At 58.0% G+C, this 16,610-nt stretch overlaps 1 protein-coding gene across 1 annotated transcript; it reads right to left on the bottom strand.

Annotated features, from left to right (window-relative positions):
* Positions 1–227: 227 nt before the first annotated feature.
* RPS6KL1 (ribosomal protein S6 kinase like 1) lies at positions 228–15,382 on the bottom strand. Its single transcript, XM_028094386.2, has 11 exons — positions 15,311–15,382; positions 13,681–13,969; positions 12,341–12,465; positions 11,377–11,469; positions 5,804–5,851; positions 5,289–5,421; positions 3,853–4,461; positions 3,390–3,479; positions 3,143–3,225; positions 1,943–2,038; positions 228–1,640 (listed from the first exon to the last, which is right to left on the bottom strand). The coding sequence occupies exons 2-11, from the start codon at positions 13,943–13,945 to the stop codon at positions 1,530–1,532; spliced, it is 1,653 nt and encodes a 550-aa protein (XP_027950187.2). The 5' UTR covers positions 13,946–13,969; positions 15,311–15,382; the 3' UTR covers positions 228–1,529.
* Between the last annotated feature and the right edge of the window lie 1,228 nt (positions 15,383–16,610).

The raw sequence follows: 16,610 nt of genomic DNA, 5'->3' as shown, positions 1-16,610 counted from the left end.
AGCTCCCAGGTCCCCCCCCCCCCCCACATGCCATCCCTTCCTCTCAGAGCTTCTCTGCGGGGCACAGGCTGACATGCCCTTCACGACCAGCCCTGCTTCCTACCTTCTAGGGAACTCCAAGCTCACTCTTGACTAGCATGGGGCTTCTCGGGGGGAGCCTTCCAATCTCTCCCTTCCAGCAGGGCTGCTCTGGTTGCATTCAGGAGGCAAGGACACCATAGGCAATGGCAGGCTTTATTGGGGGGTGGGGGGTATGGGCAAGGCCCAGGGAAAGCAGGCGCAGGCTGTGTTCCCCCCGTGTGCCCTCTGTAGGACTGGTCTCTACCCCTAGAGTTAGAGTTGGACCTTCACAGCCAGACTGGAGGTCAGAGGCGTCCCCTGGTGGTGTTGGAGACACTGGAAGGAAGGAGTTGGGGGCAGAGGTCTGGTGGAAATTTCCTTCCCAGGAAATTTCCTTCCCACACCCCAGTGACAGGGTAAGCCCCGAGGGGAATCAGAGGACCCCCAAACCTGGGGAGGGGATTGTCTTTGAGGTAACTACTTACCCCAGCTCTTCAGGGACCAGAAACATTCTGCTTCTGGCTAAAAGCTTAGGCAATCATTCCATGTGTTTTGTGAAGTCACAGTGGGCGGTGAATTAAATGGACCCTCAAGACGAAAATGCAAAATGGTAAATAGGACAAATGCCTGAGAAGGGATTGTAATGGGTACAAAGTGTAGTAGTTGCTCCAGCCTGGAGGCCTAGGGGGTAGGCTCCCCTTTCCACACTGGTGGGCTAGCTGGGGAAGAGAGCTCTTCATTCTGTTTTCAGAATGACACTAAGTGCCAGAGTTGTGCCTTTCTCCCTCTCCCCTGATGCTTATCCTTATTTCTCTCTCCTGCCTGCCTTTTGTTCTCCAGTCTGAAGTCGTAAGACGGCGCGTGGTCAGGTCAGGGAGTGGATCCTGTACCCCCCACTCCCACCCCATGCAGCAATAGCCTGGGAGGGGGAGGAGGCCAAGTTGCACGGCTAAGATGAGCAGGCAGGGCAGCCCTGGTTTGGGTCCACTGGGCCAGTGGACCAGTATCCTGAGATGAGTCTCCAGAGATGTCCCCAGTGGGGCACATGGCCGCTCGTGAGTCACGAAACCTTGCCGTCCATTCAGCAGGCGGGCAGGAGCTCAGAGCTCATGCTGCGGAAGGCACCCTGTGGCCTGGCAGGTCTGCGGTCAAGGTACAGGGAGCTGTTGACTGACGGGTGGAGGATGGATGGGCGGAGGGGTCCGAGCTGCCCAACTGGGTGGGATCTCCCTGTCCCTCCCCCTCAGCAGTGACCAGAAAGGGTCTCCAGAGCTGGCTGGGGGATGCCCAGGCCCTTCTGGGCAGTAGCGGTGGTTACGATGGTGCCCAAGAGTGGCGCTGAACAGGAAGGGCACCTGCCCTGCCTTCCTTGCCTGAGGGTCACTGATTAGACGGGCCAGCTCTGGGCGGCAGAGGGGAGAGAAGATCCAGGCTAGTCCAGCAGCCTCCATGACCCACTCTGCCCCCTCTTACCCCACCAGTTTGCTCCACTGGGTAGTACTGAAAAAGGGGTGGGCCTTGAGCTTGTTGACACCGCCGCCTCCAGCACCCAGGCGCCGGGCAGGATCAAACTGCAGCAGCTGTGGAAAAAGCCCCGGGCGGGGGGCGCTTGGCAGGCCTTCCCGGCCCCTTCCCTGAGGCCTGCGCTGACCTGGAGGTTTTTTTGGGCGGGGGAGAATCCCAGCCTCCCGGCCCACAGAACTCCCAGTGGTACCTGGGGGACAGATGGTGTTCAGCCACCAGCATATACAGATTTATTCCCATTAGCCCCCTGCACTCACATCAGATGTCCAGCCTGTGGGGCTGTTCACGCCAGAGCTCTGCCCTCCCAGCAGCCCCCTCACGCCAAGCAGCTGCCGCCTCTGGACCAGCTGTAGCTCACCTCAGTCAGCAGGGAGGCCGCTGGGCGACTGAGCCACTCGGGCAGCTGGAGCCGGGTGTGGGGCTGGATTCCCGAGGGGTGGCTCTGCGACAGTGCCTGGGAAGACAGGGAAGGGGGCAACCCCAGCAATGTGTGCACGCTCCCGTGGCAGCCGGGATTTACCTTCCCCTGTGTCACGTCCCGTGGGTATGACGACGATGGTTGTCTTTCGCTTTGGAGCTAGTGCATGCCAGGAAGATGCCTGACATCCCTTATCTGTAATTTCCACGACCACCCTCAAAGTAAGTTCTGGCATCTTCATTTTAAAGGCAAGAAGCAGGCTCAGGAGGTAAAGGGACTTTTATGCCGAGTTCAGGGTTGGAACCCAGGTCCCTCTGGCTCCAGGCCCGCCTGCCAGAAGCATCGATCAGGGCAGGCACTCCGGCAGGAACAGCACTGGAACTTGCCTCCCGCCAGAAAGCCCTGGAGCACAGAAAGGACTCCCTGGGGTCAGGCAGAGTGGCAAGACGCAACCCGGAGGAGGCCAGGGGCCCTGGGCTAGAGAAGCGGTGGGAGGCCGAGAGGAGAGAACCCCGCTCTTGGGGCTGTTGCAGGCTAACAAGAGGGCACCAGGACAGATGTCAGGCCCCACTTCATCTGCTCCTGTCCTCTCCTGCTTGACTGTAGTCTGGCCTTGCCCTTGCTGCCTGCCTGGCCTAACCAGCCCCACGTGTGATGCGGAGCTCAGGGGCACAGAGGGCAGAGGCTGCTGTCCTTCAGCCAAAACTGGAGCTTACAGCCCCGATGGCCATGGGTGGGGGGAATGAGCAGGGAGGAGCAGCAGCTGGCGGGGGGATGAGTCAGTGGCCTTCCAGGGAAGAAGGGTTGTGTCAAATTCCACGCTCCCTCCAGACCCACGCAGGGGTCCTCCTCCGGAGCCCTTCCCTGACTAGCCCAGCTCAACTCCTTTACCTAAGTTGACGACAGTCTTGCTAGCTATAGCCGCTAGTGGGGCAGGGCTGCTCAGTGTGTCCAGGACCTGGGTGGGAGTGGCTTTCCAGGGCTCTCATGGCCTGTGGGGGCAGCTGCGGGGAAGGGAACAGCCGGGTCTTAGAGAACCAGGTAGCCTCAGCCCCGACCCTGGCTGGTTGGACTGAGCCGAGCCCATCCTACCCTCAGTGACACCCAGCAGGGCTCCCCGCCACCTGCCCAGCTACTCACGGTTCCAGTCAGCATTTCATACAGCAGAGACCCAAAGCTCCACCAGTCACAGGCTTCCGTCAGCTCAGAAATCCCACCCACCTCTGTGGGAATAAGAACACACATGTCCCAGCCTCACCCAAGAGGGCTGGTTTCCACGCTACCCCTCTGACCCAGACCCGGCCCCTTCCCACTGTCCTTAGCCCCATGGCTCAACCCACAGAGGCACCCAAGATCTCAGGCCCCCCGGCCCCTCCTCCGCTCTTGCCTGGGGCACTGTAGAGATTGTCCAAGGCCTCCCTGCAGTAGTGGGGCTCCACCTCTGCCCACTGGCCGAAATACGTGAGCCGGATGTGACCTTCTCAGCCAGTGTGTGCAGGGAGGAAAAAGGGTGGACAAAACTTGTGGTTAGTAATCCTGGAGCAGGTGGGAGGGGACTCCAGGGCTTCCCCCAACAGGCACTGGGCAGAGCCTCCCTAGGGCCTGGTCCCCTAAGGCCCAGAAACCACCGGGTTTTCCCAGGAGCTGCCGCCTTGGACTCAGGCTCAGGCTCAACCTTGGCCAACCAGACTCAGCCGCTGAGTGCCGAGTGAAGAGGCAGGGGGCAGCAGATAACCTCAGAGGCCCCCTGGACTTTGGAGACCTGTCCTTCGCTGGCTGGAGGCTTTGGGGGCCCCATGTGAGAGGTGGAGTGAGGGCAGCCTAATTCCCCCCTCCTCCCGGGCACCTACCTGCCTGGTCCAAGAGCAGGTTCCGGGGATTGAGGTCTCGGCACAGCACCCCCTGCTGGTGCAGCGCCTCCAGGGCCAGCAGGGTCTCAGCCGCCCACTGCTTCACCTGCTCTTCCTTCACCCTCCAGGCGCCACGGCCAGACCCCGGTCGGGCCCTATCTGCTAAGGGGCGGCTCGGACTTCTGCCTTGGCCACAGGCCCCCAGCACCCGGACAGCCCCCTGATGAACCCAAGGGAGCCCCCAAGAGGGCCTCACGTCCAAGCTCTGGCCAGGTCGCCGCCTGGCTTGGAGGTGCAGGCGGCCAACCGGGGCCTTCAGAAGGTCCGAGGGGCAGGAAGCATGGGTCCTGGTGGAGGGGTCACCTTCAGCCTCTCTCTGGGGAGTGATGGGTGGGGCCCCCCTGGCTGGGGGAAGGCTCTGAGAAGTCTGTGGGAGCTCCCGAAGGATTCTGTCCGGCAGGCAGGTGGGTCCCAGGGGGAGTGGTGCTGGGGTCTGGAGGCCGAGGGGTGAGTGGAGCAGAGCCTTCATCCTCTCTGGGCTGGAGCCAGACCTGCCCCCAGACTGTTGGGGCTGCTCCTGGGAGAGCAGGTGGGACCAGAGCGTGCCCCCTGGGCCATGCAGAGGAGCAGTGAGCATGGGGACGGGAGAAGAGCGTGGACACCGCGTCCCCAACTCCTGCCTCCCCTCCGTCCAGCATGAGCCCCCTGTCTTCCACATCTCACCCGTGGCCCCTCCTCCTCAGCCCGGAGTGCCCTCTGCTCTCCCTCTGACCCACCCAGAGGGGACCCAGCCTCACAAGCTGGTGCAAAATGGGTGCTTACCGCCAAGGGAGTTGTAAATTATCGTTCCTGCCCGTGGTTTGGGTGGGAGGTTCACCCGTGCTCAGTATATTATTAATTTTAGGGAGAACAGTATAATGAAATTTAAGCACGTAAAATAAAAGGCGGCCAGGCATGGACCTGCAATGACTCTATGTTATGACCCAAGGATGTGTCCCTCATTAAAAAAAAAAAAAAATCACTGTAATAGGGTGATCAATAAATATCTGCTCCACGGCCCCACTGCTGTCCTCACAGCCGCAGGCACCACCATCCTATGTGGCCACTCCAAAGAATGGGCACAGACTAGAAAAATGAAAAGAGCCTAAACTGGAAGAAATGGTGACAACAGGGACATTTGCATCGATGCCCTCACGGCCCAGGATGTGAACCTCCTCCTCCAGACGTCCCCTGCCCCCCCCCCCACCTGGCGCCACCCAGGGGCCTGCCCCCACCTGATCCTGCCATCCTCCCCTGCCCCAGGAAACCTGGGTCTCCTGCTTGGCGCTGCACATTTAGTGCAAGTTACCCCCTCCTCGTGCTTGGCATTTTAAGGGGATGAAAAAGGACATGCCAAGGGCCTGAGGAGCTGACGGGGACCCCCGAGGCCCCCTCACCTTGCACATGCTCCAGCTGCAGGAAGATGGAATCCTCGCTCACAAAGTAGCGAAGCAGCTTTGTCATGTAGGGGACACCGTGCGGGATGATGGTCAGCCGCTCCCGGTTCGCCATGTGACACCTGGACAGGCTCTGGGGGGAGGACAGGCAGGTCAGCGGGGCACAGACCAGATGGTGCCCTGCGAGGGGATGTCCTAGCCTGGCTTTAGGGGCAAACAGATGATAGGGGTTAGAACCCACCCCAAAGAACAACTGCCTCCCCCCAGTTCCTGACCTGGCACTCACCCCTACTCCCACCACAGAATCCAGGCCCTCCACCCTCCAAAACAAGGATGCATTGTGTGTGTCTGGAAGGCGGGGGACATGCTCAGGGGCAGAACAAGCAGCTTTTAGATTTGGAGGGAGCTTCAGGTACAGGTTCTGGGTGGGAGGTTCCCCAGGGGGTAGGGGTTCCAAGAGCGGTAGGAAAGCCCCAGGGGGAATGCAGGATGACAGGGGACTAAGCGGCACCTGCCTTTACCACGAAGGTCCCTCCGGTCGCTGGGTCCTGTACCAGCTGCACCTGCCGAGGTCCAGGAGGCACGAGTCAAGGCACAGGCTAGTTCCTGGGGCTCCAGGGCCCGAGCCCCAGCTCCCCAGGTTCCTCTCTCCAGGGCAGGCTGTAATGGTGCAGTGTGTGCCCCTGGCCCCCCAACGAGCTGACATCAACCCTGTCCTGCTCACACGCCCTTCGTTAGACCTGCAGTTTTAGCTCCGGTGCCAGCCCCCTGGTCAGGCTGGGACCCCTACTCTGTCTCCAGTGCTCTCTGGGCTCACCCTTAGGGAGCCCGATCACCGTGTCTAATTACCGGTCCCCCCACTCGGCTATGAGCAATATGAGGGCAGAGACTCCCCCGTCAGCTCTGTATTCCCAGAGTCCTGCACAGTGCAGGGATGTCAGAGACGCCTCATCCGTGCATGGTGCGTGGTCCCTCCTGCGGGGTTTGAGGGTGTCCTGGCTGGGCGGGACCTCAGAGCCAGTCACCTCTTCTGATCTCTTATTTTACAGGTGAAGCAGCTGAGGCTTTGAGAGTGCAGCCCAAGGTCACCCATGGGCCGAGCCGTGCCCCGAAACACACAGGCTTGGCATGCTCCTTTGGGTCCCTGCCCCTGCCTGCCCCTCCCCTTTTTTAAATAGTCTTTCTCTCTGGAGGCATCTATTGGAGAGCAGCCCCCTTCTCCCGTTGCTTTTGGTCCAAGGCAGCAACGTGCCAATTGCTGGGTCAGGGCCTTGTTTGGAGTTGGACCCTTGACTCATCTCTGTGGCTGGTGGACCCCAGCCACAGGAGAGAGCAGGAGCGTGTTGGGGCAGGAAAGCAGAAGATTTGGCCAGGTGAGGGGCATGTGGGGGCAAGACCAGCACCCTGATGTCGTGACTCCTTGGCTGTCTGCCTGCCCTGCAGACCTCCCGCCCCCCCCCCCCAGCCAGGCCACAAGGCAGTGGCAAAGGCTGCATCCAAGGATTGGGGTGGGAAAGGGGCACTGGGTTTAAATCTTGGGCAAGTGAATTGATTTTCTCATCTACCAAACAGGCATTACAAATGCCCACCTTCCCTCATTACTGGTTTGTTGAAGCCATAAATAGGCCCTTTATGGGCGCCTGGGTGGCTCAGTCAGTTAAGCGTCTGCCTTCAGCTCGGGTCAGGATCTCAGGGTCCTGGGATCGAGCCCCACATGGGGCTCCCTGCTCCGCGGGGAGCCTGCTTCTTCCTCTCCCTCTGCCCCTCCCCCTGCTTGTTTTCTGTCAAATAAATAAAATCTTTTTTAAAAAAGGCCCTTTGTTTCTATAAAGGCCAGGAGAACACCTGTTGCCACATTTGCCACATCACACTGCCTCTCTGAAACTTGTTCAACTGCAAAATGGGGTGACGGCAGTAGCTGCTTTAGGTCAGGAGGACGACCCCATTCCAGCAGACGAGTCCAACGGTGGCCTGCGCCTGCCATGCCACATGCCCTCCCTTGACAATCTGCAGTGACTGTTCGTGACATTATCGTAGGGAAGCCCCATGCTGGCTAAGAGCACTTATTCTGGGCTAAATGCTTTATATAGATTACTTAATTTTAGCCCCACAGCCCTACCAGGTGAGTGTTATGAATGACCCATTTTATTGATGAAGAAGCTGAGGTTCAGAGAGGTTATGTTACCTATAGTCCCACTGCTAAAAAGCGGTAGAGGTGGGATTTGAAGCCAGGCAGGGATGATCCGAGCCCTGGAGACCTAACTGCAAGGGGGGCACAGCCAGGTGACCATGGCACCTGCCCTCCCTTCGGTCTCCGCCCCCCCCCCACGTCAGTGCCCTTCCGGAGGCAGCAGTGATGCATGCCTTCTGACCACCAGAGGTCTCTCCTCCAACAGCCAGCGATGGAACCCAGCCCGGCCCCAGCTCCTTGACCAAATTTGTGCAATGTCTGAAAAAGCAAGAAAACTCTGGGGTAGGAGAATCGAGTTTCCCACAAATACAGACACCCTGGATAATTCCCCACTGTCCCTTGCCAACTGGGATTCCCTACCACCTTGTCCTGGCTAAGGTCCTCTCAGAGAGTCCAAAAAACCAGCAGTGAAGGCTGGGGAAGCCAGATTTAAAACTTGATCAGTACGCTGGAACAAGTGTGTTTAAATATATATATATATTTATGTATTTTTTAATACACACTCGTGCGCACACACATCTACCTATCTAGAAAGAAATAGACCAAAACACTAATAGCAATTAACTCGGAGCTAAGTAGGATAGTGGGGAATATATATATAGAGATAGATTCACACACACACACATATATATACATATGTGTGTGTATATATATAGTTTTAAACTCCTTTCTCTTTCATATCCCAAGAGCAGAGGGGGCATTTTCCCCTTAAAGTAAGCAAATAAAAAAATCCCCCTCCTCTTTTGCTCAGTGCTATGGGGGACAGAGCACTAGCTAGTCACTTGACCTTATGAACCTCTGTTTCATTCTCTGTAAGACAATTATTAAAATGCAGCACTGTCCAAGGCGCCTGGGTGGCTCAGTCGGTTGAGCATCCGACTCTTGATTTTGGTTCAGGTCATGATCTCAGGGTCGGGAGATCGAGCCCCGTACTGGGCTCTGTGCTCAACTTGGAGTCTGCTTGGGTCCCTCCTCCCATCCCTGCACTCTCTCTCTCTCTCTCTCTCTCAAATAAATAAATAAATCTTAAAAAAAAATAAAATGCAGCACTGTTCATTGGAACATGAAATATATATCTGCCCTGTCCAATACAGAAGCTATTAACCATATGAAAAGCCAACAAGCCCTTGAAATGTGGTTGGGCAAATGAGAAGCAGAATATTTAATTTTAACTAATTTTAACCTCAATAGTCTTATGTGGCTAATGACTAATGGATGGGGCTGCACAGGCTAGTGCTTTTTTCCCAGAGCAACTGAGAGGGTTTAATGCAACAGTTTCGCAAATGAGAATGTGCCTTACTCATGTCAGGTGAATGTTGCCATTTGGAAGGTAGAAGGTAGTTCTGGGTGTCCCTACTTCACCTTTTCATAGAGGGAATTTTTTTATTCTTTTTAAGATACCCACTGAGATCTTGGGACAGGGAACAATGAAAGCTTCGGTGAAACACATTAACCCTTTCTTTAAAAATGCCCAAAGTATCAAAATCCCAGGAGGACTCTCTCATGGAGCAACCAAGTCCACAATTTCCAGATTCTCCAACTCCAAGGCCCACAGGGGCCTGGGATGTGAACCAAGGGGGCAGGGCAGGGACAAGGACAAACCAGAGGACTGGTGTCCCATTAAAACTGGCAGCACCCCCCCCTCAACTCCTTGCTGCCACGTGAGGATGTGAGCCAGCATTTCCAGATCTTCCAATTTTGCAGGAGAAGCAGGAAAGCTGGACTTCTATATGAAACCTGCCAATTTTCAAATGTTGGTAAGTAATGATAATTTTAAAAAACACCCGTGTGTTTGAGCCAAAAAAACAAGAAGTAACTTGGATGGCCTTTTTCTTCCCCATCTCTGGCTCCTACATGAGGCTCAGCAAACATGTGGTGATCTCTCTCAGGCTCCCCATGCTCCCTGAGAACAAACCCCTGGGTATTCTAGCCAGAGACCTATCTAGTCCCTGACCGCCCCCCCCCTCAACCTCGCAGTTCCCAGCAACGCCCTCTCCCTGCCAGTACCTCCTTAGCCCCTAGGGATCCCTCTCCCAGCCTGGTTCACCTAACAAGTGGGCATCTCTGGGGGCACTCCAGGCTTCCTGAGCAGGCCCTTGGCCCCTCCCTGGCCCTGAGGGCTGCTGGCCAGGCGCTGCTCTCCTGCCAGGATCTGCCTGGGCAGGGCTGCGGAATGGAGCGCCTGGCTGCAGGGACCTGGGCTCAGGGGCCCCAACATCTCTAATTTGGGGACGATGATGTTCCCGACTTGCAAATGACACAGAAAAGGGAAGCAGGATCTCAGGAGGGAGGTGGAGTAGGTAAACTGGATGCCCAAGAAAGGGTAAAAAAGGAAAGAAAGAATCTCAAAACAGAATGGTTGGGCTTGGCCTTAATTTGTGCTTCCCATATGCAGAGGCCTCAGAATCCTGGATTCTGGAAATGCTTTGCATATGCGTGTCCTGGGGTCAAACAAATTCGGGAAATTCTATCACAGACCTCCTTCTCGGAAACTCATGGTATACATTTGCATCCCCAAAGCTCTGCAAACTCCTATAATTAAAAAAACAAAGCCATGTCACTCTTACTCCCTGTAACCCACACTGGTTGGACCTGGAACCCCCCCTCTCCATGGTTCAGCGGGATCCCAACGTGAGGAAAAGGTGGTGGCAGTCCCCTCCCGGCCGGTCTGTGGGAGCCGCTGTGCTTGGCTGGGGCCGCACAGACGAGTGCAGTTGGAGGGAAGGCAGATGGAAGCTGGCCGGGCCTTGGCTGACAGACTGGGGCCTGTTCCAGGGACCTGGGGAAGCAGCTGGAGCGCGGCTGGACAGGAAGCCTGCACGCCTCCCCGCCCGCCCTTGTCACTAGCATTTAGAGCCATCAAACACGTATCAAATGTTTCAGCGTGTGCCAGGCCTTTCCCAAAAGTTATTTCATTTTAGTTCCCACATGCCCCTGCGGGGGGCAGGATTCTTACCCCGCTCACAGATGAGGAAACCAACGGGGAGGTGAAGGGGTTTGCTGTGGCCACACTGCATGCAGCAGGCGTCCTCTGTGAGCCACAGCCCGGCAAAATCCCCCGATGAGTGTTTAAATTACAGATGCCTGGGCTCAACGCTGTAAATTCTGACTCCACGGGCCTGGGTGGGACCCAGGAATCCCTATTTAGGAAGCTCCCCAGGTGATTCTGATGAACAGCCAGTATGAGAAAGACCCAGGTTAGCAACTACTCAGGTGTGGCCTGGGTTGGGGCAGAGGGCAACCGAATATTGGCTCAGATTTCATTTGACTCAACTGTCTGTCCTTCTGGATCCCCCACTCTGAGGAGTGTCCCACGTACAGGTTGGGATGTCGGCTCCTATCTCCCTGCCTGCCCCACATTAAGAGAAAAGGCCTTAGATGGGGTCAGGATGGGGGTGGGGGGCAGGAGGGGATGGGCAGAGCCGCTGAGGCCCCTCTGGGGGCCGGGACCCTCAGCAGGACAGGCTTCTGGAGAGGAGTGTACAATCACACCACACGAACTCCTTCAGCAGTACTTGGAGACAGCCCTGGGGTGCAGAGGGAGGGTGGGTGGGGGCCTGTGGGAAGCGGGAGGGGGAGTGAGCAGGGCCGTGTGTGCTGGCTTGGCGCCCTGCGCACTGCTTCTCCGGCTTCTGTCTTGAGCCTCTGAGGGAGTGGCTGTCTGTCTGAGCTCCAGGCTATGGAAAAGGGGCCATTTGCCTCTTCTGTTCCCCTTTTCCTCTCCAGGACCTGACTGATGTGTGCTGGGCTGGGAGAAGGTTGGGGAGCCACTGGACACAGCTGCTCTCCTCCCCTGGGGCCTACTGACCTCTTTCCAGCCCCTTCTTCCCATCCACCACCCCCATCTGCCTGCCCCATCTCCTTCGGCACCAAAACCGTGCCTGTCAGCTCACTCACCTTCTCGATGACCCCAACCACCTTGCAGCCCCTCAGTTGCTCCAGGGCAGAGCTCAGTGTGCGGATGGGCCGGAGCCTCAGGCTGCTGAAACCCTGCAGAGGTGGGAGACAGACCCCACAGACTCAGGGCCCAGCACTCCTCAGGCACTGCATTCTCACCGGGCCCTCCCCAGCTGCCAGGACAGCAGTGGGCACTAGGGGCAGAACTGGGGTCCACGGAGCACCCACCTCACGGGGAGCAGACAAGCTGGCCCTGACTGGCAGGGCCCCACCCCGGTCCCGGGTGACCACACTGCCCTCTACCCTCGGCGCCCCCGGCCAGCCCTCCTCCAAGGCCCAGGGGAGTCCTCAGGCTTCAGATCCCCGGTCTTGAAAGCCCCACCCATAGGAGGCAGGTGCTCCCAGGGGTGGGGAAATAACCCAGGCACATGCGGGTCTCAGGGAACATGCCTGGAAGACCCAGCATGTGGCTCAGGCACCTACTTTGGGGAAAAGCAGCCTAATAAGATGCAGAAGAGAAAAACATTTCCAACACTGTGGTGTATTTATCGAAAAACTCCGAGTATAAGTGGACCCACACGGTTCAAACCCGTTCAAGGATCAACTGGGCTCACCCAAACTTCAACCCATTCAAACTTCAACAGACGTGGGAAACTTGGAGTGTGTACACATGGAGCTTGCGTATGAGCCATGCATGAGAGTCTGGAGGTGTGTGTGTGTGTTTACCCTGTGTGGGGGTGAGACTGGCCTGGAGATGATGTGCTAAGAGTTTGAAGATGAAGGAACTAGTTGGGTGTGGGAGACGGAGGGAGCCAGCAGAATGGCAGGGAGACAGCCCTGTCCCTGGCACACACACACAGCCCAGGACAGGAGGTGACAGCCCTCTGGCCCGTGGTGGGGGGGGGGGCCTCACTCTCTCCTCCCCGCTCAGAGCCCTCAGGCCTTTGGGGAGCGGTCTCCTCACCGTGCCGGGGCTGGCCCCACCGCCCAGGGTCTTCTGCAGGTGGCAGGTGAAGATCTCCTCGGCCCGCCGCAGGTACTTGGTAATTTTCAGCTTCACAGCCTCGCATCGCTCCTTGTTGGGGTCGACTGTGGGGTGAGGGGGTCACCAGGACCTACCCTGGCCCCGCGGCGGGGCCGGGGCTCCGGCTCCCGCTGCCCACCCTCTGCCTCCACAGGAGAGTGCCTGCTTCTGAGGCTGGTCTGCAGATGGTGCCCTGCCCCCAACTGTTCCCCCCACCCCCACCCCGCACACCCAGCCTTCCTCTGGGCAGGAGACCGGCAGCAGCTGCCGATGAAGGAAGATGGGGGGAGAGGCTGGGTATGGTGGTCACAGGTGGCACCCTCCCCCACCTCACTGGCTGCCATCACACCCCGGGAAGGAACAGAGGGGGATTCCGGGGTCCGTTTTCAGAGCAGAAGACAGAAGCTGCCAGAGAACAGCCCTCTGCCTTCTCTGAGGCCCAGTGTGAAAAGGCCGGAGTGGGAACCAGGATTAGAAGAGGAATGGATTCACTGGGCAGTCGGAAGCCCCGGCGTTGGGGGGGCTCTGTGGCCGGGCGGCAGGGGGGAAGAGGGGAGAGAAGCGTGAAGCAGGCACTGACTCCTCCCCCCCCCACCGCCCTCAGGGGTCTCCACCTGGCCTCTCCCCTGCAGGCACAATGCCCCACTTTGCCGTAAACAGGCTGCTCTCTCTCTCTCTCTCTCTCCAGATGGCCCTTCGTTTTGACTTCTAGAAAATACCCTAGCCTAGCCTGGCGTCCTTTCCCTCTTTTCTCCCCTCATTTCTTCCTCATTGCTCTTCCCACCTGAGAGGTAATTATGCATCATTAAACTCATCAGTCTCGCCCCTGGTGATGCATGGCCCCAGGGCAGGAGCGCCGCTCCGCTCCAGGGACAGGCAAGTGTACGGGGTCAGCGCCCAGCCTCTGGAGCCCCAACTGTTCAAACCTCAGCTCTGCCACTGAGACCTATGGAAACTTAAGCAAGTAATTTAACTGCCTGGTGCCTCAGTTTTCGCATCTGGAAAACAGGAATAAAAATAGTTCCTATATATGACATCAAACGTATATAGTCGTTTCTATTACCATGAGGTTCAAATGAGTTAATACAGGTAAAGCCCTTAGACCAGGGTCCAGCATACATGAACCGCTCACACAGGCCAGCTATTACTACTGCCCTTGCCACAGGGCCTGCAGCGCCAGCCTAGAGCCCTGCTCACTCAGCACAGATAGACAGAGGACCGGGGGAGCCCCAAGCCTGCCCTGCCCCAGCAGCTCCCGCCCCTGGCCGCCCGGTCCTCACCGTGCACACCCCGCAGCAGCACGTCCACGCCGTTCTGGTAGTGGTTGAAGGCTGCCTCGTAGTCCTCACTGACATCCCGCTCCAGGGCCAGCCGGATCTGCGTGGCTGCATCCACCAGGTAGTCGCGCTTGGTCACGTCAGGGGCCCCGGGAGCCACCAGGTTGCGAATCTGCTCCAGGTACACGCGGGCCTGGGACCGTGCTCGGGAGCAAGGCTCAGGCTCCAGGCCAGGGCCCGGGGGGCACTCGCAGGCCACCAGACTCATGGCTGCTTGCCCTGTGGTGGTGACCTGAAATCAACAGATGCCCTGGGGAGGCCCCGGTGGCGAACAACAGCCCATCCGTACCCTGGCTTCCTCTGCTGAAAACTGGGAGACTAATACCTCCAAGGGCTGGAGGGATCAGAGCTAGTGCGGGTAACATCCCTCTATGGGGCCAGACCTTTTCTAAATGGTGATAATAGAATAATAACATGCTCGGGGCTCTTCCTTTCAATTCAAATTCACATCAACAGGTATTTCTTGAGCACTGGAGAGAGCTGAGGACATCTGTGATGCAGAACTGCCTTCCTGGGGTCTCAGAGACAAACTGGTGTCTAGCACATGGTAAACATATGTTGGCCACACGTTCCTCACACTGTTCCCTCCATCCTGCCTATTCTCCTGGTCATACTCCTCCTACAGGAATCTCATTTATCCTTCCGGGTTCAGCTCAATGGCACTTCCCTGAACAAGAGAGATTGCCCCCACCTTATTTCATTTCCTTTGGTGCGGAGGTCAGCAAGTGAGGAGCCCCCACCCCTACCCCCCGAGCCTGGCAGAGAGTTAGGCACAAGGCCTGGCCTTAAACCTGTGGGCAAATGAAATGACCTAGTGACAGATTCTGGATGGAGGTAGGGGAAGGAGGGCAGAGCCGACCAGCCCCAGGGAGGCAGCGGCACTCCCCTGGCTCCGTCTGAGTAAGCCAGGGGGCAACGTGGCCTCCAAGGACCTAGCAGCAGCTGCTCCCTGAGCAGGGTGTGACAAAAGTGGTCAAGGGGATAAGAGCAGTGGCTTCAGGAAAGGAAAGGGCTCTGGAGAGGCCCGCAGAACTGCCCCTACACCTCCGCCCCCCGCCTCAGTGGCACCTGTGTTCTCGCAGGCCCCACTGAGAAGGGCAGGGCCTGAACTTCCAAGACTAGGTCACCTCTGCCTAGAGGAACAGATAGAACAGGATGGGGAGTGGGGCGGGGAGGGAAACCCACATCCCCCAGCCCAGCGGGGAGCTGAACTCCGGCCAGGATGCGGCCAGCGGGTGGAGGGAAGGAGGGAGGGAAGCCGCACCCTCCTTGCTCCGCCCAGCCACCCGGGACCCGCAGCTCGGAGGCCTGTGTCGGGGCGGGCGGGCGCCAAGGCCGAGGGGCTGGGCTGCTCGAGTCAGGCTCCCGGGCCACCCCGCCGGGCTGGGTCCCGCGGGGCAGGACTGCGGGGCCGCGCCTGGACCCGGGAAGCGGAACGCCCAGCCCGCGAGTCCCGGCACGCAAGGTGCGCCACCCCGCGCGTTGGGACCGAGGGAAGCTAGGGGAGTGGGAGGAGGGGCCGCCCTCGCCTGGAGGACCGGAGCCCAGAGGAGGAGCCGGGCAAACCCCGTACCTGCCCGAGCCAGGAGCTCGGTCCGCGCGGCCGGACCTACCCCTTCCGCCACCGCCCCTCGTGCGGGAGACCGTGCACCAGTCCGCCGCCTTGCGCCCTCCAGCCAGGTGCAGGGGCCTGGCCGGGTGCAGCCTGGCCATTGGCTGCGGATGAGCTCATTCTCCAGCGTTAGAATAAACCGCCAATCAGCACCCGGCTCCGTTTCTGCCGGCTCTTAAAGCCCCAGCATCCGCAAAGCCCGACCCTGGGGGAGGGAGTGAAGGGGATGTGAAGGGGGAGGGAGGGGCGGGGGTCCATAATCACCCAGGGCTGCGGCAGAGCCTGCTTCCGCAATCCAAGCCAACTAGGGGCGCAGGCATGGCTCAGTCGGTTGAGCTGGGACTCTTGGTTTCAGCTCAGGTCATGCTCTCAGGGTCCTGATCCAGCTCTGGGAGGGCTCCACGCTCAGCGAGGAGTCTGCTTGAGATTCTCTCCCTCTCCCTCTGTGCCTCCCCCTGCTCGCACTAGGGCACTCTCTGTCTCTCTCTCTCTAAAAATAAATTAATTAATTAAAAAAAAGAAATCTAGGTCGACTAGAAAACATGCATGCCACTTCTGGGACTTTTCTCATTCATTATTTCATTCGGTCGTTTGACTATTTAATACTTTTGTACTGAGACACGACTATGCAGGAGGAACGAGATGCTGAGACACAGTGCCGGAACAGACAGCCTCTGCTCACGTCTTCAGGGGTTTACAGTCTCTGGAGGGATCTAGGGATTAAAGAACTAAAGAATATAGTTGATGGTTCATTCCAGTTGTGATCAGAGCTGCATCAGAGAAGCACCACAGGGCCTATGAGACTTACAACAAGGGGAATGACCTGGTCTGGGGGTCAGAAGGCTTTCTGGAGGAAGTGATACCTGAACTGGGCATACAGACCTCACCCTCACCGCCTCCCCCCCCCCCCCCCCCGCCACACCCCGACCCCCTGCGGTGCTGCACTCATACTCTCCTTAGTGCACTGTCTCTCCCCTAGATATCTTATCATCCAGCTCCCCTTTCCTGAACCCCAACACCTCCTCCTCTATCCTCATTCCCAGTCAGAGACATGCTTCCTCCTTCCCTTGAAAACACGGGAGCTCTCTTCTGTTTGCTCTCTGCTCACCAGCCAGGTCTGCACCCACATACTGCCTCCCCTTCCCACAGATGACCTGTCTGTGCCCCATCAAAGGCCAGCCTTACACTTGGGATCAGCCCCATCCTATCACCTACTCAAGGAACCATTCCAGCAATTCTCCCCTCTCTGTCCTGCATCATT

Source organism: Eumetopias jubatus, unplaced genomic scaffold (assembly GCF_037043125.1).
Source record: "Eumetopias jubatus isolate StellerSeaLion01/CBP00866 unplaced genomic scaffold, mEumJub1_p1.0 scaffold_7, whole genome shotgun sequence".
Classification (NCBI taxonomy): Eukaryota; Metazoa; Chordata; class Mammalia; order Carnivora; family Otariidae; genus Eumetopias; species Eumetopias jubatus.
The sequence above is the reverse complement of the archived record's forward strand: the minus strand, read 5'-3'. Positions and strand labels throughout refer to the sequence as shown.